This window comes from Tachypleus tridentatus, chromosome 2, assembly GCF_004210375.1.
Source record: "Tachypleus tridentatus isolate NWPU-2018 chromosome 2, ASM421037v1, whole genome shotgun sequence".
NCBI lineage: Eukaryota > Metazoa > Arthropoda > Merostomata > Xiphosura > Limulidae > Tachypleus > Tachypleus tridentatus.
Genome location: NC_134826.1, coordinates 115,736,109 through 115,760,445, shown reverse-complemented (window position 1 = coordinate 115,760,445; position 24,337 = coordinate 115,736,109). Strand labels below are relative to the sequence as shown.

The window sequence follows — 24,337 nt, the reverse complement described above, 5'->3', positions numbered from 1 at the left end:
GTCGCTTAGAAGCAGGCAAATCTCGATCAGATGTTGCCAGAGCTGTGAATGTCCACCCAAGCGCCATCACAAGGCTATGAAATCGTCACCAACAACATGGATCAACTCGTGACCGTCCACGATCTGGCAGACCTCGTGTGACCACGCCCGCACAAGATCGCTACATCCGGTTACGTCACCTTCGGGATAGGACAACCACGGTGACGTCTACTGCCTCAACCATACCAGGATTCTTAGGCCCCATGTGCAACCCATTATAGTGAACGTCAACGATGTTTTTCAACATGACAACACCCGTCCTCACACAGCCCGACTCATCACTGTCTTCTTGAGACACCACAACATCAATGTTCTTCCCTGGCCCTCCAGATCACCAGATTTAAACCCCATCGAACATCTTTGGGACGAGTTGGACCGACGTCTGCGATAGCGACAACCTCAACCGCAGACTCTACCTCAGCTTGCAGCAGCTTTGCAGGCTGAGTGGACAGCCATTCCACAGGATGTGATTCGTCATCTCATCGCTTCCATGGGCAGGAGATGCCAAGCAGTTATTGACGCTCACGGGGGGGCATACTCGTTATTGACGTTGAGTGACGTTAAACTTCAACTACTGAGCGTGGACTTCGCCTTTGCAGACTTTGGATGTTCAGCAGTGAATGTGCAAAGTTTCACACATGTCATACAGAACTACCCGGAATAAACTTATTAACAATTTGTCTCATATTTTGCCTTTTGCGTTTCTTTTTTTGAAGAGTATATTTAGTGTCTCAATTTTTTTTTTTTCAGTGACAGCTGTGGTTCTATAGGCCACTGCACATCTCGAACGCTTGCAAAGAAATATTTCACTAATTTGAGAGTTGGTCGAATTTTATGGATGTGTTACATGATTATCTCAGTGTGTACTTCGTGTGTCAATTTCATTCTGTTGATAGAAAATATTTTTCAGTGAAATACAACAACGTTAAAAATTACAAACATACATTATAAAACTGAATAGTCCCTTGCGGGTTCGCTGGTGGCTCCCAAGTAACAATGACGTAAGCGAGGTCTTTCTGAGCGTCGTACAAACATTTTATTTCTACTTGTTCTGGCGGGTCGGCTACTAAAAAACAAACGAAGGGTATAAAGTTAAGAACAATCATAATTTTAAAATATTTTGCAGAACATATCAAACCTTTTTTTAGTTTTAAACTGTTCCAGGATTTTAAAAACGTACACTGTTAACAAGTTATGCAATATAGACATTGATAAAGAATAAACAAAACAAATAAGATCAAAATAAAGGAAATCTGTAATATTTAGTGTATTCATTTCTTTACAAATAACAGAACGTACAGAAATTTAAACACCTTTTTTAGTTATTTTATTTACATATATTTATACATTTTTAAATTCTTGAGTGTAAAATTCAGAAAAGTTACGAGTTTTATTAAGGGTAAATAAATAAACAACAGTTGAGGAATTACCAGGTTTATTTTTAATCTATCAAGTTTAGTAAATATTTTATTGTTATCGTTTATTTGTTCAAAAATTTTACTTAATAAATTAGAATCAAACATACCTCACTTGTTAACTTAATCATAGGGATAGAGGAGAATGTTCGACATTTTTTTTATTTTGTAATTATGTTATACGTAATCAGATGATTGAACAATTCTTACTTTATAGTTTATAAAGTATATTTTCCAAGAACAAATTTTCGAAATACAAAAATTGATAATACATTGAGAAATGGTATTTAATTTCTTAATTGTAAGATTAATATTGAATCTTTGAGGAAAGTTTTTTATATTCAATATATAGCCAATAAATATATTTTTATCATGTTATATAACCATTCAAGACGCATGTAAGGAGGTAATTTTCTTCTCTATCACGCTTTAACAAGTTTTTAAGATGATTGATGGAACAGTATTGGCTTCAAGTTCCACATGCATGCAGAGCACTGTGTCGTGAAGAAACCATAAACCAGAATCATAGTATGACTTTTCATGTTCAGGAGATATGCACAATGTTATTACGTGTACTAAGTCAGATCACGAAATTCTTAAAATTCATATTAATCTTTAAGAAGAACATTCTAATGAAATACAGTTATTATGCAGAGATTAATTTCTAGCACTGTGAAAGGACTTGTAAGGATACTCCCAATGAAGAAGTAAAGGTGTTCAAGGCTGTTCTGTTTTGAGTTTCCTTTAACAAAATCATTAAAGTAAAATTTGTTTAAAAGCAATATGTCAACGTACTTATCACCAGAAAGCAAAGAAAATTTTACTGTTTATCAAGAACATTTATTTTTACGTCATTTTACCTAATTTCACTTAAAGTGTGGTTCGGTGAACCAGTTTGGAAAAATGGGTTAGAAAAATATATTTACTTCTTTTCTTTAGCGTGTTACTTTATAGTATAAAGTAATTACTGTCGTTTTAAGTTAACAAAGGAAGAATAATAAATCCTGTTCGTTCTGGGCAGAACTGAGATAGGAGACATTTGGACAGGGAAAGGTCACCAGAAAAACAGCGAGCTAAAACCACAAATTTATGGCTCTGTCAGGAGCTGTCACACAGTGATGATTAATAAGATATTTTTTCCTGAAACGTTTCCCTTTTCTTCCCTCTCTCGTAAGTGAAAGTTTTGTTGCTCACAATTTTGGAGAGAAGAAAAGAAGGATTGATTATCAAGGACTAATTACAAAGTTTACATTTTTATATACTTAATAATAAAAAATAACTTACTTCCGTCTGATGTTCCCGCTTGCATTGGTTCAGACCAATTTCCACAGCCAATAATACTACATGCCTTCACCTGTAAATAAAATGGCAACATCATACATATTCAGATTTTATTTTGCGTTACAATATACAATGTGATCAACTAGTAAAAGTTAAGTATCAATAAACGTAGAATAAAACGGTTGAATAAATTCGTAAATATTTAGGCTAACAACACAAAACTAGGGATTATTTTATATATATCTACAGCAACTACGGTGTTTTCCACATGAGAGAAAATTGTTAAAAACTGACATACTGGATCGTATTATACGTTGCTCTACTTAAAAAACAACAACAAAAGAATAACTTACAAATAGTCATATACTTAAGAATATATAACACTGACGATTCTTCATATGTACTTCATCTACTGATTCGTTAACTGTAAAGTGCTCTGCTTATATACTATCACGTTGAAACGTCCAAAATACGTAGTAGTATGACATAAGAAGTTTTCACTCTTAAATATGAATGGAAAAATGAGAGCCCAGAAAAAAGTGACATATAAACCAGCTGATTCGCACATTACATGGAAAAATAATTCAATGCATGTTTGAAGCTTTGATTTGTCAATGTTCTTGAAAGATGAACATGTATGCAACTTGGTATTTACTTTCTTTCTTTTTAGGAGACAAGGCCTACCTAATTATATTTTGAAATGGTAACCTGTAGTTCCCTTTATGTTTGACTAAGAGGATCCTCCAGTGAAACAGAGGAATGGCTGTCGACTTAAAACGCTAGAAATTTGGTTTCAGTAGCCGTAGTGAACAGAGCACAGGCAGTTCATTGTGTAGCTTTGAACTTAAAAACTTACAAACAACAACAAAAAATGGTTATATCTAAAAATTAGTAACTATCTAAATATTTTCAGTTCCGCCTTATGACTTAAAACGTACGATGTGCTTTTTAATTTGACCACCTGAATTCTGATTATATAGCTCAGCAGATACTTAGTTATAATTTTTCTCGATTACAACATTTTTTTGTAATTTTTTTTCTTTAAAGTTGTTATTGTTTTAGTGCAAAGCTACACATAGGAGCTTTATGCGCTGTGTCCACTGCAAGGAATCGAACCCCGCACGTCAGCGTTGTAAATCTGGAAGTTAACTCTGACACACTAGGTCTCTGTTAAATGTCACTAATATCTATATATACTTTTTAGTTTCCGTAGGTTTTGTTTGTTGTTCAGAACAAAGCTACACAATGGATAATCTATGCTCTGCTCACTGCGGGTTTAGAAAACCAATTTTTTAGCAATGTAAGCCATCAGATTCGCTGTTGTACCAATAGAAGCAAACGTTGTAATTATATGTATATAAAATGACTATGTTAGCTCTTCTTAAGGTCTATGTTAGACCTTCTGCATTCTAAACTGTTTATAAAAATATTTTGTGCTTGTTGTTAATCTCTAATGCCTGCCCTTTCAATTGTGGAGGCATTATAACATGATGGTCAATCCCATTTTTCGTTGATGGTGGATGGTGTTGACTGGCTCAGTCCTCTCGTTTATCACTTCTAAATTAGTGAAGACTAGCACAGGTATAATTGTAGTAAATCTGCGCAAAATTCAACATATAAATAATCTTCAACCTGGTTTATTTGTTTATTACAAATATCAGACTACTTTGCAAAGAAAAGCGTTTCTTATATCATATCTTCCGTTCATTTAGCCTCACAATTACTACTTTTTATGTATTTGTATATTGTTAAAGTTATGCATTTTATACATTAGGATTAATGTAGTTAGAAAATAAAAGGTACACAGAATATAAAATGAAAGTGTATATTCAGTGCGTCTTTTATTTTCTAACTACGTTAATCCTAATGTTTTAATGTATAAAATGTAACAAGTGGGTTTTCTCCTCATCACGGATTAACAGTTATTAATTCAACGGTTTTCTTTGAGAGCAAACAAAAAGAAAAAAGACCTTTCATCTTCCAGAACAACAACAAAAATAAAGGGGGCATTATCAAAGCATTAATAAGCCGTCAGATAGAGCATGATCAGGCATGGTGACAAGAAACTGTAACAACTGGGAAGGCTTCAAATTCGTTTTATTATAATATAATCAATTTACATATCGTCCTTTACGGACACCTATATGCCAAACAAAACAAGCAATCATTCCTTGCTGTTCTATAGTTAAAACTTAAAATATGCAAAAACTAAGACATGAGCATGACTTTAATTATTGTTATCTTGCCTGAAATATTTTTATTTTATATTTTATAAAGCATCAGCAATGAGCAAGTTATTTAGTGAAATGTCAGTGCTGTTTATTTAAAGATCTTAATAATTTATGGAAGGGTAATCGTGAGGAGAAAACCAAAAACAAAGAGCTTTCCTTTACCTGAAACACATATTTCTCTCCGGGCTCTAGGTTCATAAATATGTACATATAATTGTTTCGTGGATTTGGCATGACTTTCATTGTTTCATTAGCAATAACTTCACCGTTATGATGCAACTGAACTATATAGTGAGTGATGTTTGCTCCATTATTGTGGATAGGTCTTCTCCAGCCCAGCAAAAGTGTCTCGTTGGTCGATGCTAGAACGTGAATCCACGAGACTTTTGGTGGAACTGAAAGATTTAAACGTACATAAACAAGCCTCTTGAAGAAAGTTTATATAAACCTACATGTTTAAAAGTATATTTTTAACAAGTATAACATGATAAATAAAATTTAAAACCATATAAGTGCTTATAAAACAAGAGAAACATCACGTAATTTTTGTAATGGTATATTAGATTAGCCATTTACGTCATTTCGCTAAAGAAGCCACAATTAAAACGGATATTGATGGGTAATTTGTGTAACATTACATTAGAGTAAGTCTAATAATGATTTTAAAATGAATGTTTGTTTACTCAAAATAATATGCAAATCGTTTAACCCAGTTAAAATACCTAAGTTATATTTTAGCTGTTAATCGTATGTGTAACTAGAATAATAACACGAGTGAGATGTCTCGCATGTTGTGCAGAAGTGCGCCACGAAATATAATCATAAACCTTAATTTTTATATGTGTTAGCTAGTTAACCTTTAACTATATCTTGATGTTGAATTAAAAAAATACTCAACGAAAGTTCGTTGTTGAACAATTTGTATTTAACTTATTTCGAATTTATCTGAATAATTCATAATTATTATTTTTTCCAACTTTCTAGTAATTAATTAGGAACTACGCTGATTTAATAACTAGGTTAGGAATATGCAGAATGAAATAAATTAATTTAATGCGCAAGAAAATTCATATAATAACTAGTTAATAACAGGACAAAATGGTTGTTAAGCAAGTAGAGAGAACTATTGCTACACCTGAAGTTGTCTGTCGTTTATTTTTATTTTTCCTTTGGTATTAGCACCACCTCAGTAAATGTTGTCGTACAACGTTCATATAGGAATTTTCGTTAAGTAATTGTCGCTAGAGTGAGACCCGATGATGAAATAAACATCTTGAGTAAACTGTGTAACTTGCGACATAATCTTTTTTAAATCTAAAATTAATATTTCTATTATAAAACGAAGGATTAACAGTGAACATGATTACTTCTTAATGAATATTTCGACGAAAACAGATAATAAAATAAATAATAAGCGAGACATTTTTCAACACATCGTATTTTTGAATACTCCAAGCCAGATTAACTTTGCTTTGTTTGTTTGTTTTTTTGTTTTAAATTTTTGCACAAAGCTACTCGAGGGCTATCTGTGCTAGGCGTCCCTAAGTTAGCAGTGTAAGACTAGAGGGAAGGCAGCTGGTCATCACCACCTACCGCCAACTCTTGGGCTACTCTTTTACCAATGAAAAGTGGGATTGACCGTCACATTATAACACCCCCACGGCTGGGAGGGCGAGCATGTTTAGCGCGAATCGGATGCGAACCCGCGACCCTCAGATTACGAGCGCATGCCTTAACGCACTCGGCCATGCTGGGCCAATTAACTTTGCAAAGTTGTTACGTTTATGCTAGCCAAATTAGCACTGTTTTTACTTACCAACGTATGTGCCTAATAAAAGGTTTGTTTCGTTTGTTTGAAGTTAAGGACAGAGCTACACACTGGTCTATCTGTACTCTGTTCAATACAGTTTCTACCGTTGTAAAATTGCAGAAATTCCGCCGAGCCACTGAAGGGTTTGTTTGCTTTTTTTTTTAAATTTCGCGCACAACTACACGTGGGCTATTTGCACTAGCCACCTCGACCTTAGTAGTGAAAAATGCTAGTCATCACCATCCAACGCCAACTCTTGGGCTACTCTTTAACCAACAAATAGTGGGATTGATCGTTACATTATAACGCTCCCATGATTGAAAGGGCAAGCACGGATGATGGTAGTGGTTCAAACCCGGAACCAGCAGCTTGGGAATCGAGCACCGTAATTACTTGGCCATGCCAAACCATAATAAAATGTTGTTGCGCTTCATAGTAATTGTATAAAAATACTTTCGAATGCAATAATACGAGAAAGCATATATTTTGGTACACAACTTTTATTCTTTTTTTTCCACCAGTATAAATTGATGATACGTAACCATAACTCTGGAAAATTTTATAGTTATATCATAATTAATTTATAATAAAGCTACATTATGGAGGCATTATTAGAAGTATTGTATTAATGAATAGAGCAAATCTGCATTTTTCATTTTTCCTTACACGTGCATAAAATAGTATTATTTTCAACCCAAATGACACCTTATGCAAAACATGAGTTAAATGGCCATACAGGAGTTCCCCAGAACTTAGGTTTTGCTGTCTCTAATTTCGAACTATTGATCAGGGGGCAGAAAGTTGGTCAACTTCACCAGTCGTCACAACGAAAGTATTTGGCTTTAAACCCATTAACGGGATTGACTGTCACTCCTATAATGAACCCACATCGGATTGTGCGGAGTGTGTTCAATGTCATCACGACACGAACCTTCTGAATAGCAGCCAGGCACGATTAATCTCTAGTTTATTTCCGGCCCTGTTTAAATGCAGAGGTCATAAATTAATGTAGTATAATAATGGGCATTTCTGTTGTATAAATAAAACCATTGCTTAAAATAAACACTGCAGCAGACAAATCAACTGTAGAGAGTGGCCCAAAATTATCATTCCTATTTTAAAATTTAATAATTAACCAAGGAAATACAACTGTGCAGTTTTCAGCCTCTCGTATTCCAACACTAACAGTATTTACTGATATATCAGAAAACTTGTATGTTCACTTGTCCTAAATGGCTCTCGGTACATCTAACCAATATTCAGCTTTAGTTCACGTTCTCTGCAATGGCAATTGCGATCGTTATCCTGGTCTTTAGCTCCATGATGTTTGTTATAGATGTGCGATGCACAGTAGTCTATAACATACCCCTATACTTCTTTTTTTGTACTCGCACAGTTACCATTTTACAGGTAAAGCTACTCACTGGAGTGAGAATAACATGTTAATATAAAATTGTTTGAGTTGGTCTCAAGATGTTGAAATCTGCATGGTTGTATTTCCTTAGTTATTTAATTGTTAAATTTTAAATTAGGAAGGGTAATATTGGACCAAACTGTTTTTACTCTTTTAACAAACGCATGTCATTAAAAGTAAGAACGATATATTAATTAAATTGGTTATATTTATTACAAGGGTTTGATTAGAATTTAACAATAATCTTTTTTTTTTTCTAGTAGATTATATATAGCTGGAATTTACTTGCAATCCATATAATTAATTTTCTGTTACAAAGATCATAGAAAAATAAAGCCAAACATTAATTTCTTTTCTCTTTCTAGATTTGTTGAAACTCTTCATTGTCCTAATTTGATGACAGCGTCATTAACAGTTAGAAAATGCTATAATATTCTTTAAGGTCTACTCACTAAACAAAAACTGGGCAAATTAACAAACCAATGCACGACTTGTAACGGATTTACTGTTATACATGTATCCTAATATCTACGTTTGTTTTAGTTTAATGCATGCAACTTACATTGTTAGATGTATATTGCGCAAGTATCGCCTGTTCTCTAAATTTGCAGAAGATTCTCAAGTGTAAGAATCAACAATTTATGTTTTACGAAAATACTAGCGTATCAACTAGTTCTGAACTTTCGAGAATCTCGTCTAATGAGTATATAAGCTAGCTATCGCAAGACAAGGAGACTCTACAGTCGGTATACTCTGAGCCTCAAAAGCTATAACTGTGACAAACGCTTATTAATCAGAAAACTACATATATTTTACCAGAAATGTTTATAGATTTTGATATTACGAGCCGTTCAACTTCAGGCGTGTTAGTCTTTCTACGGGGACATTAAATATTGTCGTTGGTGAAAAACTTCTGTGTGAAGAATAGAGGTAGCTAGCATTCCCGTCAAGTAAAGTGTATCTGTGTTTCGACATAAAAGTAATTTGCTCCTTGTAGACCTGGACCGCTGATATAAATATTTAGTTGTAGACCAGATCGAAGAATGAATATTGTTTGCAAATTTGTAAAATTTTTGTATATAAATAATTATTTGTAATAACCGTTATTATAATTTGTACTGTTTTTTTGTATATTAAAATATATTTGTGTTAAGAAAGAAAATTGTGTGCATCAATTCTGTTGGCAAATATAATAAATTTGATATGTATTGATATTCAGTTAATTTCTAAGTTAATATTAAAATTTCCAGCTATTTGAAATAGTGATAGGTAATGTACATAACATGATAAATCATAACAGCCTTAATCACATTGCCAATAACCTCGGCATGGCCAGGTGGTTAAGGCGCTCGACTCGTAATCCATGGGGGCGTTATAATGTGACGGTCAATCCCACTATTCGTTGGTAAAAGAGTAGCCTAAGAGTGGGTGGTGATGATTATCTGCCTTCTCTCTAGTCTTACACTGCTAAACTAGGGACAGCTAGCGCAGATAGCCTTCCTGTAGCTTTGCGCGAAATTCAAAACCAAATCATATTGCTGACAAATCAAATTTAGTTAACCTGTAAAATAAATTAATAAGTCAATCACTATTAATTCGAAATCAGTGGCTTCAGTAAAATAAACAAAACAGCAATACTGAATGCTGTACTTATAAGACTCTCCATAGCCCAAAAGTTCGAGCAAGCTCGACAGCATATCGCAGTTCGAACCTTCAGATATGTTATTCACTAAGCCACACCCGACTCACCCTAGTTCACTAACGTTTTTAAAACTATTTGCTTTGCTTCGATGAGTTATATTTAGTTGATGTCTTGTACGTGATGTATAATCCATTAAAAAGCGTATTTACAACAAAGAAAATTACTCAAATATTCGATTCTTGCAATTGATCCAAAGGAAACCTGGGAACTTCTGCTTATAAATATATCATGTTGCAATAAAAACTAGGGCGTGTAGTAAGGTTCAATGGACAGGAAGTAGGAAGGCCGTAAAGAAAAGTACTCCTTGTTTTATAAATCATTCACTGGAAAATGTTTATGAAAGTGATTTACAGAATGCCATTATATTTCTGTCTGAGCTAGTAATAGTGTAAAATAGTTATTATGGCAAGTGTCCACTGTTTTTTGGAAACTAATTCGAATTTTGTTTATGTACCAAACTAATTAAGGATAAAAATATCATCATATATTTTGCTGTAAGAATTTAACTGAACATATCTCTATCTTACAAAGTACTCTTTACAAACACGCAGAGAAGTTTGTTTTTTTCACCTAGAGCAATTTCTTTTCATAGTTAGTATTGTCCATTGTTACGGTTCTACTACTGTTAAATGGGGTTTTTAATCAAGTTGCGTTTGGGATCACATGAAACATTTTTCACATAAATTTATTTTTTTAAAGACATGGTGATTCAAACGGCATTTCTATTAATCTATAGCACCTAACGTTATGGATGAAGAAAAACCGCTGGCTTTTATTATTTCTTATGTTTGATGATACATTTTTACTTCAGTCATAAAGCACAACTCTATCTGTTATAATATAAAAATTATCTGTAAATTCATACGAGAATGGTTTTTCATATCAGTTATCTTTCGAATAAACATATTAGTGTTAGAGGAAATATAGTTTTGATGCTAGATAACGAAATTTCGAAATATTTTATACCAACAGTACTTTACGAATGATATATTCCTTAAAACGAACGTTAAAAAAGATTGTTAGAAAAACATAAAAATTACACTTAGCTTGATATTTACTTAATTTAATTGTTTCCAAAAGGCCCACTTGCCATACAACAAAAATGAAGGAACTTATCTCCGAGAAGCACACATCTTACAAAGGAAGTGTTGCCAGTAAGACAGAAATAAGACACCACGTAGCAGTTACAAATATGTGGCTTATAATACATAATACTGTCAAATTCAGAATCAATATAGATTGAGCTTACGTCAAACACATTGATCGATAGAACAGAAGAAAAAGGGCTAATGGGGTCAGACACTCTTTTCAGATTACAAATTCTCCTACATTACTCTAAAATGACGATTATGAAATTTTTATTTATGAACTCCTTTGGTGTGGTTAAAGTTAAGCATAAAGGTACACAGTGGATTATCTGTGCTCTGCTCACAAAGTGAAACAAAACCCATTTGCTAGCGTTCTAAGTCCGCAAACATACCGCTGTGCCACTGGGGAGCTTACTCCTTTGAGATAATACTTATAAAATACAGTTTACGTTTTGGCATATTATTATTTACTTTCTTAAAAACTATTATGATTTTTTAACCTTTAAGAGCATTCTGATGTTATGTAAAAGATAGGGAAATGTAATGAAACGATGATTAAGTTACTTTTTTGTCAAAGATGTAGAAAATCATTATTTCTCTTTTTTATGTACTTTTTTTGTGCTATCTGACAGCCTCTTTAGCAGTAATATTAATGCAGTCCTACATATCTCTTCTGCTGGAAATTTCAGAGTGATTGCGAATCTTCATATTTGGTTGCAAAAGGTCAGCTCTAAAATTAATTCTGACACAGAAGCAGTCACAACTCGTAGTAATCGCGTTTAGATCCGGGTGTTATGCACGTTTAACATCAACATTAAACTATAACAAAAAGTAAAAGTGATCTTGCAAGTATTTTTCAGCTATTCCAATTTGATAAGTCATTTACAACAAGCATGATAATGGTAAATCTGTATATTTACACAAAACCTACCCCAGGTTAAAAATTATTAGAGAACAAGAAAACATGAAACGAATTAAAAATATATACATTTATCAACTGAATATGTTTCGGCAATATTCGACAGCTATCAGTAATCTAATTAACACAAAACAATAAATAAAAGATAACAACTCGACGTTTTAATTCTCTTCTTTGTTTTGTATTATTTAATGGGTAATCATTTTAAAACGTTGGAGAAAAAGCTTATACTACTGCATAATTATCGAAGCTCGATTCAAACGAAGTAAAAAAAAGCAACAGCAGCAAACTTTTAAAACATTACACATTAATGATAGTCTGTAACATTATAGGATACATTAATGTATAAAATATAATGAAAATAAACAGTAAAACGAATCACACTGAATGTTAATAAACCCATGTTAATGATGTCTTTCTTCTCTGTCAGGTAATGAAAACTAATTTTTCTATTCTAATTTTAATGTGCTTGTAGGTTATGTGTTTTAATCAATTCCGTGTTATATAACTCAGACTTGCAAGCTTTCGCGAAATAAATATACTGTTTCATCACACGGGTCATTTATATTGTGTTAAGTACAGGGAACGGATTTATTATTATATATTAATTTTAATATCCGTTTGTCTGAGTTTAACATATTGTTAAATGTGTATTGCGAAAGTCCCGCCTGCTCTCTAATTCTGTAGAAGATTCTCGAATGTAAGAATCAACAATATATGTTTTACGAAAGCACTAGCGTATCTTCGAATATTGCTGCCAACTGTACCTCACCCTAAAAGTTTATAAATCGATGCGTCAAAAGACAGTTTAATATTGTTGGTTTGCTAACGTTAATATACTATATACTTCAGAAGCTACAATTGCGACAAACACTTACTAATCGATAAATGAAAGAGATTTGAACAGGAACGTTTATAGATTTCGAACATTACATTTCGTTCAACTTCAAAAAGTTAAATTCGGATGTTAATATTTCTTAATATGTTAATAAAATAGTTCTCTTCCTGGGCGAAAAGTTAGCTTGTAAAGAGCATGAGGCCAGCCAAGAATAGAACCAGCTAGCTTTTTCTCAAGTGAAGTGTGGCTGTGTATCAACATAGAATTAATTTGCTCATCATGAACCATCCATAAAATATTCAGTACCAGACCAGAAAGAAGACTCAGCATTGTTTCTAAGTTGTAAAACTTTTGTGTATAATTATTATTTTTATAACTATCTGCAGTAACTGTTACTATTAATTGCATATTGTTTGTATATTAAAATATATTTGTATTAAGAAAGAAAATTGTGTGTATCAATCCTGTTGGCAAATATAAATTTTATACATATTGACATTCAATTAACTACTAAATTCAATCAGGCTACTTGAAATCGGAAGCTTATCCGAGATAAATTATACGTAATATAGTGTGCAATACAGGTTAACGATTATAAACAAACATAATAATTCTGCGTGGATAAGAGAAACGTTATACCTCTATTTCCTTGTTTTTAAAAGTTCGTGTTAGCTGAAGAGAAAAGAAAAAAAACAAACATATTCTTTGTTGATTAAATAAATATTAAACGTATTTACCTATTTTGTGGGACAAACGATAAATATAAGTAGAATAACTATCCATTGCCTGTAACTTCACATGACGCAAGTATTTTTTGGTAACCCCGCTTCACTGTTTCCGGTCCCACGGACTGAAGCTAAAGAATGTGAAGTTACCCTAACTTTCTGGTTTGCAAGTCTAGAATCCACGGATGAATATTATAGTTAACCATAGTACTGACGACAATAGCACAGGTAAAAAACTGGCATTAGTAAAAATGCAAAGAAAATTAATTATTAATACTTTTTACTAAACAATTCTTGTTACCAGTTTGCGCTATAATCAGTGCCATTTTCACTCGACATCTTTTGCATCTCTCGCTGTTTGTGTCTACTGTTGCTCCAAGTATTTATTATTCGCCAGTTCCTGATCTCATTTGCTTTTGGGTTATAGTAACGTACTCGCAAATGTGTCAAAAAATAATGTTTCATATTTAATTCAAATGCATATATTAAACTCTATACAGTTATGTTATAACGTACTGAAAGCTTCGTGACTAAATAGTAGTTTATTTAAAAAAATATCTAGGTATATTTAATTGTTAAAAAAGTTATATTTCATTTTAAACACAAAATTGCTGTGAAAAAAGTTTAAACGGGAAACATCTTTGCTAATAAATATAAAAGTACACCTATATATATATATATATGTAAACTAGCCTTACCTATATATGATACTTGAAATATTTGAAACTTCGATGGTCAACGAATATATTTTGTTCTAAATATCACTTAAAAATAAGCTTTATAATTACTATGTACGAACATTTATCATTTCCCCATGCTCTTTGTAGTTGTATTTACTTTATCTTCGATAATAAAAAATTATCTTTTTAAGGTGCTTCACATGACATTTACTAATTTCTTTGTAACGTAAAATTATTGAAGGCATATAATCATCAAATAGACTTATTAATTATTATGACAGTAAGCTAAAACTCTCTACTACGTAACTCACCATCAGCTGGCATGGTAATGTTGAGGTTTTCCCAGTCGCTGTATCCTGCGTCGTTGACGGCTGCTAGCTGAAAGCTATAAGTCATGGCTGGCGACAGATAACGAATTGTGTAGACGCTAAGGTTGGCTTCAATATTGTTGTCCACGTCAAGCCAATCTGCTCCGGTACTGAAGTTCCGCACTTGCAGGTGAAAGCGTTTGACTGGAAGGTTTCCACGGTAACGAACTTGCCACCTCAGGAATGCTGTCCGAGGATCCTTTGCCTCCAAAGTATCTAGGCTCACTTTAGGTGGCTCTTGAAAAAGAGAAGAGAAATCAGATTGGCATCATGCCAAGTCAAATTTGGTCTGGTCTACTTTCTTCTCCTCAAATATGCGTACTCAATATCAAAGAAGGCACGTGACAAATGGCGCCCGTAGCAAGTGATGTGAAAGACTGCGTTGCTATGTTCCGATGACAAGACAGGTACGCCGTAACAAGACTTTAGGTACTTCGAAAAATCCAAATTAGGATTGACCACTTCCTCTAATTATCGCCTTAATACACACAGCATTCTATTTGTTTTTATAAAACTTTTATTTTGTGATTGTGTGCCAGCTTTTAAACAACGTTCATTTACAAATGTATTATATATATTTAACTTTCAGAAATAACGTTTTCGTATGAAATTCCGTATAAACATCAAAAGTTACAAATGAATAGGAAAAACAACGAATCTCCCATGTTATATTTCAATTTTTTAAAGTAATTTAAAACTGAAGGCAGAGAAAGATCATAGAAAAATTAGATTAGAATATACATTACATTTCAGCAATAATTTCGAAATAAAACAAAATTGGTAGTTTGTATGTATATATGTCGTACAAAATAGCAATTTTTGATTTTCAAGTTCTCTAAAAAGTTGCTTAAAATTATTGTTTTAGCAAGAACGTTCCGAGTTTTTTATAAAATTAACATAATTTGATGATGTTTGAAAAATAGCTTTTTCTGATATTTGTGGCAACATTCGAAGTTGAAACTTGTCATGACCGAAACATTAATGAATAGAAAAAAAGAGGAAAATCATTAAATTAAATATTCCTCTTGTGATACAGGCATTAAAATGCCCAAAATACAAACAAGTGTACATCAGATTAATCATGGAATAACAACAATCATATTAGCACAACCAAGATTATTTAGATAACTTCAAACCCGTTTTGATTGTATAGACTGAGAGGTATTAATTAAACTAGTCAGTTATAATGGTAGAGGCTTTATTTGAAACCAGAACCAAATATATCATCTTGAAAACTAAGGAGCAAATGAAACGAGCGGTGAATATTCAACATGTCTAATTTATAATCTTTCAAATTATCAAAGTATCGTATAAAGCACAAAGAAGTAATACATTATTCATTGTGCGTCCGCTTATACCTAGCACCGCTGGACCGAATGTCACCAAACCTCAGGGCCTCCAGGAAGTGACATATGGGAACGGCGTTTGGATCTGCCACTCCGGAGGCTTCATTGCTTCCCCTTGCATTAAATGGGTACATATACAATTAATATTAACAAAGGGGATAAAGTACACGTATTTGTGTTTCGGAAAAAAACCGACCATAATAAAAGGTAGACACTATGTTGGATAATATAAATTTGTGAAAATTAATGTGGATCCAACAGCTACTGTAGTAGGTAAATTACATCTACAGTTAACCAAAGTAATAAAGATAGGATGCTTAAACGATGACATCTATATGGTGTTTGATTCAGTAGAATTATACTAAGGGGTCCCATAGTGTCCTATGCATGATCCTATAACTATGTTTTAGCTAAGTTTTTGTCCAGATTTGTGGAAGTATTTCGTAGTGAATGAATACTTTTACGAATATTTTGGTAGTAACGGAGACCATATTAGTAATTATATATTAAGTTTTGTTATTAATATACTTCTAGGTAAAACAACTGATCTTTATATAAATTTAGTGTAATGTGGTAAAGAAACCATATGATGTATGAGGAATTTGCGTTTAAAATTCGTTTTATGAACAATAAGCTGGAGAAGATTTGATGTATAATCCACAGTCTGACCTAGCTGGTATAATTTAATCTTTTTTGAGAAATAATTTTGTTAAAGTGCATTATATATAGAAAATAACGTAAGATCTCAGACGGAATGTGGATAGTAATTTTATAGTTCCAGAAAATGCAAATTCTTAGTATATTGCCCAGGAATCCAAATTGTAGTCAAACATAAATTAATTTAAAAAACATAAATTAATTTAAAAAACAAAAATTCAAGTTTTAATTATCTATAAAGGGCTAGTGATTAAATTACGATATAGATTTGGTTTTAGTGAACTGTATTTACATTTTGAAAGATTAATTCCTTTAACACCCAAGAAAAAGTAAAAGAAAAGCTTGTATTCCAAAGACGGCTGGTATGGGTATTAAAACTTTAATTAAAATAAAGTACAGAACAACGTTTCGACATTCTTAGGTCATTTTCAGGTTACCAAAGAGAGTTTGCAACTGACTGTTGCTGGGTGTGGGCCTTAGAGAGAAGAGTGTAAATGGGTTTGAGATTGTAGGGGATCTTGCCGTTAGATGTTAGGTTATTAATTAGTATAGGTATAAAGGTGTTCCTTTAATAGTGGTTTAATTTTGGTTTTAGTTATTGTATGAGTAGGGCTTCTTTGATTTTGCGTTTGTTTGCATTTGTTTCCCTACTATGAGTGTTTTCTATGGTTATGTTATGTTTATTTGACTTGCAGTGTTCGAAAATATTTGAAGGTGACTTTTGTGTTCTTTGAATCTGTTTTCCATTTTTCTACTTGTTTCTCCAATATAGAAGTCATGGCAGTTATCACATTGTGTTTTATAAATAATGTTGGTGTGGTGTTTGTCAGTGTTGTATTTAAGTAGTATGGATTTTTGTCTTGGACCTGGTTTTGGAATAAAATCAGTGTTTTCTGGAATGTTACGATTTGTTGTAAGTTTTTCCCAAATGTCGGTTATTTCGTCGCTAATATTGGGAAGGTATGGTATGCAGCAGTATAAAATTTTATAGTTTGTTGTTGATTATGTTGTTGGCCTAAGTATATGTGTATAATTTTTTAAATGGTTTTAGAAGGAAATTTGTTGATGTTAATCAAGTGTGGTTTTATTTGGTTGATTTCATCATTAATTTTATCTACAGTTTTGTGGCTGTGTTTATTTGGTTTCTTAATATGTTGATTATTTGTTAATTGTATTCTCAGTAATGATTTTAGCTATCTTATTTGGATGTGATATTTTATGTTCGAGAAAAAAAAATTAAATTATTACTGAATAGTTTCTTCTTCATATACAATAGACATATGCTAATAAAACTCAAATAAGACTAAATAAAATAGGTTTTAAGCTTCAAGAACATATCGAATAAATTAAGTATCTCTATAAAGATATATAAATTTATGTGGCTGAGAGGTACTTCAGAATATATTGAATCCATATCATGAAGTTGTAGAAATGTATCAGTGAACACAATGATGCTAGAAATATCCAACTTCAATGGCGTTGTTGGGAATTGTAAGGAGGGCCGTTCTCAGTTTTATGAGTTTTCTGCTTTTTCTTTCTACGAGTTGATGACGAGTTTCAATTGCGAATCTTGGAGGACTTAGTCATCACCGTCATAATAAAACTAAATTTGAATAAGAAAATATTTTGAATTTAAATAATAAACAGTTTAAATTGTAATGCCAATATAAAATATAAATATCGAAAAATACACCAAAATTCACTAATTATATTCAGATGTATAAAAGTGTTTGTGTGCGTTTTTCTTCTAGAAAAGCCACATAGGGCGATCTGCGGTGTCAACCGAGGAGAACTGAACCACTGATTTTAGCGTTGTAAATCCGAAAACTTACTGCTGTCTTAGAGAAATAAGATTATAATAAGATTGTTTTAGCACAAATGTGTTAACATTCGATAGCACTGCTGACATTACCGTTGCTTATATAGTTCTGAATATTACGTAAGGAAATTTTATATTTGTATACAACGTATTCTGTTCCAAATAGATTAGTAGATGGATTTGATAAGTTAGTGTGAGGATCAGAAAATGAATGTACTGTGTAAATTATGGAAAAAAATTAAATGATTTAAAACTGTTTTATCAGCTTAACTTCTTACATAATGAAACAAAAATTAGCCAATTAAAGCTTTAAAAACTGATGACAATTGAGGTTCAAACAGAAAACATGTATCTCTGAGATCTTGCTTTTTTTATGCAAAATTTCATTTCACTATACATGAAGTTGTTTTTACCCACAAAACAACAACTTAGAAATAACATCATTTTACCAATTTGTTTGTTTTTTAATTTCGCACGAAGCTACACGAGGATTAGCTGCGCTCACCGTCTTTAATTTAGCAGTCTAAGGCTTTAGGGAAGGCAGCTAGTCATCACCACCTATTGCCAACTCTTGGGCTACTCTTTTACCATTGAATAGTGGGATTGACCGTACCATTATAACGCCCCACGACTGAAAGGGTGAACATGTTTGGTGTGACGAGGATTCGAACCCGCGACCTTCAGATAGCGAGTTGTGCGCCCTAACCACGTGGCAATGCGGGGTCCAATTTAGAAGTTTATTTGTTTGTTGTTAAAAGTATATCTACACACTGGGCTATCTGTGGTGCGCCCATTCCGAGGAATACATTTCGAGTTTTAGTGATATAAGCTCTCAAACTTATCACAGTCAGCGTAAAAAAACAGTTTACAAAATAAAACTGGAAACTAAACCGCAAGAATAACTGACTGAAATACTTTCAATACATTACAGTAAGCAAATTATTTATTTTAGGAGTACTATCAAATGCCCAGTTAAAAAAGTACGAAAGGTTTAGCGCTATCATTCACTTTGTGTTAAGTAAAGTTTGTAATTTTGTATTCCTTTTCATAATTAGTTAATAGCATTGACAATAAATTGATTCGACTTTCAAATGCTACAGATATTCTTAGACTTATTAGAATAGAATTTCAAACAAAACAACATGGTTGGTTGGTTAGTTGGTTTGGTGATTTATGGCACAAAGCAACTTGGCTATCTGCGTCAAACATCCGGTAAAAAGTTAAAATTAAAGTAAATTTAGTAAGATTCATAAAAGGAAATTAAGGTAAAACACAACAAAGGTTAAAGAAAAACATAAATAGCATTAAAACCAATGTTTACATCTAGTCTACAGCGAAAAGAGAAAAACTACAATAATATAATTGTAAAGGACTTTCTGTAGCATAACTATAATTATCTTAACTCGCCAGGAAGACGAACAGGTAAGTTCAAAAACGACTGTCAGTCACCTGAAGTTGGCATTTCCAGTCCTGGTTCCAAGTTATTTGACGTTATGGCTATTTTCAGAAAGTAAAACAATAAAAGTTTTAATAGATTTCTAGCAAAAATTTAATAATAACTCGCCAGGATGACTAACGAGTAGTTCAAACTACAGCGTTACACACCTGAAGTTGGCCTTTCCAGTCCTGGTTTCGCATTATTTGACGTTATGACCATTTTTAAATTTCAAATCGAACTATAGGGATTTTGCTTTTTAAAAGGGAATCATATTAAAAAGGTCTAATGTATAAATTAAAAAACTTAAATAGCATTAAAAATATTAATGGCCTTTAAAAAACGAAACACATTTCCAAGGTGGACAAAGTCACCATCACCAATAACACTGTCTAACGTTACATATAAACCTTGGGACAAAATATATTTAAAATGGTGCGCGACGCGGGCGCGAACCCGCGACCCTCGGATTACGAGAGTCGTAACGACGACAAGAAAGGTGCCTTCGTTGAAACGACAAGAAAGTAAAATATGGCTTATTGTGATCTAGGTGTTACATAAACTACACATTGGTGCATCAGTTCCAGATAAAAGAAAATGATGAGTTACAAATCTCTGACCAATGCATAGTCTACTTAGAACACCTTTCTCTTTCCGATCCTCATGGAAGCAAGACGGCCAAAGTCCAATATAGGGTTTTATTTGGAAAATCTTGTTGTAACGTTGCTCACTCCAAGTCAACTGCCACCTGGCACGGATCCGAGCCTTAAATACAGGACCATAGACCATGTATGGAACAGCCACAGCAGTGATAGTGCCAGAGCAGACAGATTTAGCTGCGATGACGGCAAGCTCATTCCCACAAATACAAATGTGGCCCGGAATCCAGAAAATTGGATAGAAGTATATGTTAAAGAGAAATGAGCCAGTCGATATTGAATATCGGCGATAACACGGAGAGAAGTAACGTGATTCCAGAGCTTGTAGAGAACTAAGCGAGTCAGTATAAATAGTGCAATTTGAGTATTGCTTAGCTTCTATGTGATCCAAGGCAAGAGAAATGGTGTACAGTACAGCAGTGAACACAGAAGCTGTAGAGGGGAATCTTCGCGCAACCAACGAACCACAACAAACCATGGCAGAGCCCACACAGTCACCTGATTTTGAACGATCTGTATAAATAGGAAGGGAAAGATGGTTCAAAAGATGTTCAGCATATAGCAGACAGTATTTCCAATCAGGAGTGTCTACTTTTCTCAGATGACTTAAAGATAGGTCATAGTTGGGGACTGTAAGAATCCATGGTGGAATGGGCTGACCAGTGGATAGAGCAATGTTATCCAAGGACAGATCCAATTTTTCCAACTGAACCTGGATATGAAGGCCAAAAGGAGCAATAGCAGATCGTCTGTTCTGAAAAAGTATGGCTCCACCGGGGAAGGAAAACACAAACCAGGTGGGATGCTTGGGTAAGGAACGAAGTTGCAAAGAATATAGTAAAGGGAGTTACATATGGCAGAGGTGCAAAAGAAGGTTCGTGAGATTCTATATATAAGCTCTGAACTGGGGAAGTGTGGAAAGCTGCAATTCAGAGCCGAAGTCCTTGATGATGAATGGGGTCCAGCATCTTTAAGGCCGAGGTCCTGGCAGAGCCATAAACCAGTGATCCATAGTCGAGTTTCGATCGAATAAGAGCACAATATATCTGTAACATGGAACATCGATCTGCTCCCCAAGTGGTGGAAGAGAGGACATGGAAGATGTTCAGTGCTTTTGTATATTTGACCCGTAGCTGCTTGATGCGTGTTATAAAGGTCAGCTTATGATCAAAGATAAGCCTCAAGAACTTTGTCTTAGGGACCACAGGAAGCACAACTTCACCGATAAGGAGTTCAGGGTGAATACCCCATTGGCAGCAGAAGTGCATGCAAGTGGTTTTAGAGAGAGAGAGAAGTTAAAGCCACACAGTGCTTTCTCTACTCAGATTAGCCGTTTTTACATACATAATTTTCTCTACAAGTGGATTTTCTCGTCATCACGGAAGAAAAGAGAAAGGTTGTGATCAGAGAGCATACGCTCTATGGAGCGACCCCTCCAATCAATATCAGCACTTCCCCAGAGTGGATGATGTCCATTAAAGTCTCCCAGGGTTAAAAAAGGAGATGACAACTGTTCAATGAGAGCATCAAGGTCTGATTGATCATAGATCTCTCCAGGCGACAGGTAGAGAGAACAAACAGTGATGGTATGACCCAAGGAAACACGAATGGCTACAGCCTCCAAGGGTGTGTCGAGTGGCAAAAACAGGACGGGCACATGCTGATCAACCAACAGTGCCACCCTTCCATGCACTGATTCATCACACAGTCTGTAATTTCTGTACAAAGAAAACTGCCGAAAGGTGACTGTATTGGCAGGTTTCAGAAATGCTTGCTGTAAGGAAAGACATACAGGATGGTAGGAAGCAATCAGTATTTTGAGGTCAACCAGATTAGAACGTCAACCTCGACAGTTCCATTGTATCAAGGTGGCCATTTTTACTTATGTGTAGGCGAATTGGGTGTAGAACCTTTCTGTTTACGACCACGCCTTTTTTCTTTACTATATTTATTCAAGGGAGGTCTATCGACCTCCATGGATCCTGCCCTAGGTCGATTGGGCAGGTCTTTGCTGTTGGAAAAGGATTACAGCGACTGAGGACGTGAACGATTGATTGTTTTGTATCTTGAGGTGAGAGAAGAAGATGTAGCTGAGGAAATGTCTGTACCTGGAACCAAAGGAAGTGGATCTTGGGGTTTGCTGAAATGTATGTTGGGGAGAGAGATGGGTGTTAAAGTTGATTAATCAACTTTTTTAACCATGGGCATCAAAAAACTTTTCATTTGGTTTGAGAACGATTATTTTGGAGGCACCGAGAAATTCGTCTGCACTCCCAGTGTGGTCGTGGAACGAAGTGCAGCAGCATACGTCCGAGATGAAATGGTGGACAGCAACCTTTGAGCCTAAGCGTGAGTACTTGAATTGTTTTCAAACACTGCATCTCTTTTTTACAACCATTTAGGGCAAGAACGAAAGTAGGACGTGTGAGAGCCATTGCAATTGACGCAATGAAGGTCCATTCCACACTCATAGGCATTGTTATCCTTTGCTCCCGCAACGAGCACACGTCAAGGAATTATGACCGAACCGCTGACTCTGGAAACAACTGAGAGGGTTTGGAATGTATGGTCATACCCTGCAATTAAGATATCCTGCCTTGGTTGTGGCAGGTGAATGTGGTGATGTAAATGTCAGAATGAGAACATTGGTCGGCATAGTAATTCCATCTTTGCGAGTGGATATACGCCTCACTGCAGAAACTCCATGGGTGGAGAAAGCAGCGAGAATGTCTGACTTGGGAATCTTCTTCAAATTCATCTCAACAATGACTCCTCGTGATGAATTCAAAGTAGCGTGAGGTGTAACCTCAATAGGTATATCCCCAATTGCCTTTGAATGCAAGAGGAGTTCACTCTGTTGAGATGTGGATGTCACGAGATCGAAGCTTCTTTCCTGACTTTGGAGAGCCAGCATGTCCCTCTAGTCCCTCCTGAATGGAAAAGGGAAACAGTTGCCCTAAAGGTTTGTCTGAAAGAGAATGTAACGTAAGAAAATGAGGTATAACAGGTGCTCAGAATCTTCAAGACGTGGTCGTTTACCTATAGACTGTTTTTTTACTATTTTATTTTAGTTTTTATTTAAAGGATTCATAACAAAAAAGGAATATTTCGGTGCTCACTGACACCACCGTCCATGGAGCCATACGAGGGGACGCACTACAATTCCAAACAAGGACACTGCAGCAACGCCAGGGTCTCGTGAGCACTCTATCCAAACACCAGCATCAGATACAATGTCTACAACACCTGTTGAGAACATCCAACACTGGTACTTGGTTGACCCAAGCCCGAGTGGGCCAGGTGACTGACCCAAGGGGGGCCACACCAGCGGCCGCCCGTCTACAGGAATTTAAGGTTAAAGTGGTGTGTTAGGGTTAGACCCCTCAACCACCATGATCCTTTCCTCCCATTCACGGGTCACCACGCATGGGAAACACGTAGGTGGATGTTAAGATTCCAGAGGAAGTAAACTGAAAGAACAGAACCTTTCCAGGAAGGCCCTCTTACCACGTACAGGAATGCACACTGACGGAAAAAAAAAGAACTTAATTTCTTGGATTACTAAATAATTTTCTATGCGCCTCCACTTTTCGTTTTATCACTTTTTTTTCTCCATTAAGTTTGATTTGAAGCTGTGTTGCCGACCATCCACCAACCTTTATGTACAGCTTCGTGAAACGGCATGTAACATTCTGACACTTTTTATGTGACGTAGAGGCTATTTTCCAGAGGGTTCGAAATTTATTCCGAATCTTATATTAAAGAACGCGACCTCATTGGCCATCTTTCTCATGCTGTATTTAAGATTCCGACGTCTTAAGACATATGTGTTGTTATATGTAATAAATATAAGAAAGGAATCAAATGCTCTCACTGTTTTGTTGGTAATGAGAAGCACCATAAAATGTGGA

General features: G+C 34.5%; 1 protein-coding gene across 2 annotated transcripts in view; it reads right to left on the bottom strand.

Annotated features, from left to right (window-relative positions):
• Positions 1-24,337, bottom strand: part of LOC143244892 (tyrosine-protein phosphatase 69D-like) — a 295,265-nt gene that overhangs the window by 74,236 nt on the left and 196,692 nt on the right. For both annotated transcript variants that reach the window (XM_076490367.1, XM_076490368.1), the window contains exons 4-7: positions 14,454-14,747; positions 5,129-5,361; positions 2,739-2,808; positions 984-1,105 (exon numbers count right to left, since the gene is read on the bottom strand). In XM_076490367.1, the coding sequence (XP_076346482.1) occupies positions 984-1,105; positions 2,739-2,808; positions 5,129-5,361; positions 14,454-14,747 (719 nt within the window). The remainder of the gene's footprint in view (positions 1-983; positions 1,106-2,738; positions 2,809-5,128; positions 5,362-14,453; positions 14,748-24,337) is intronic.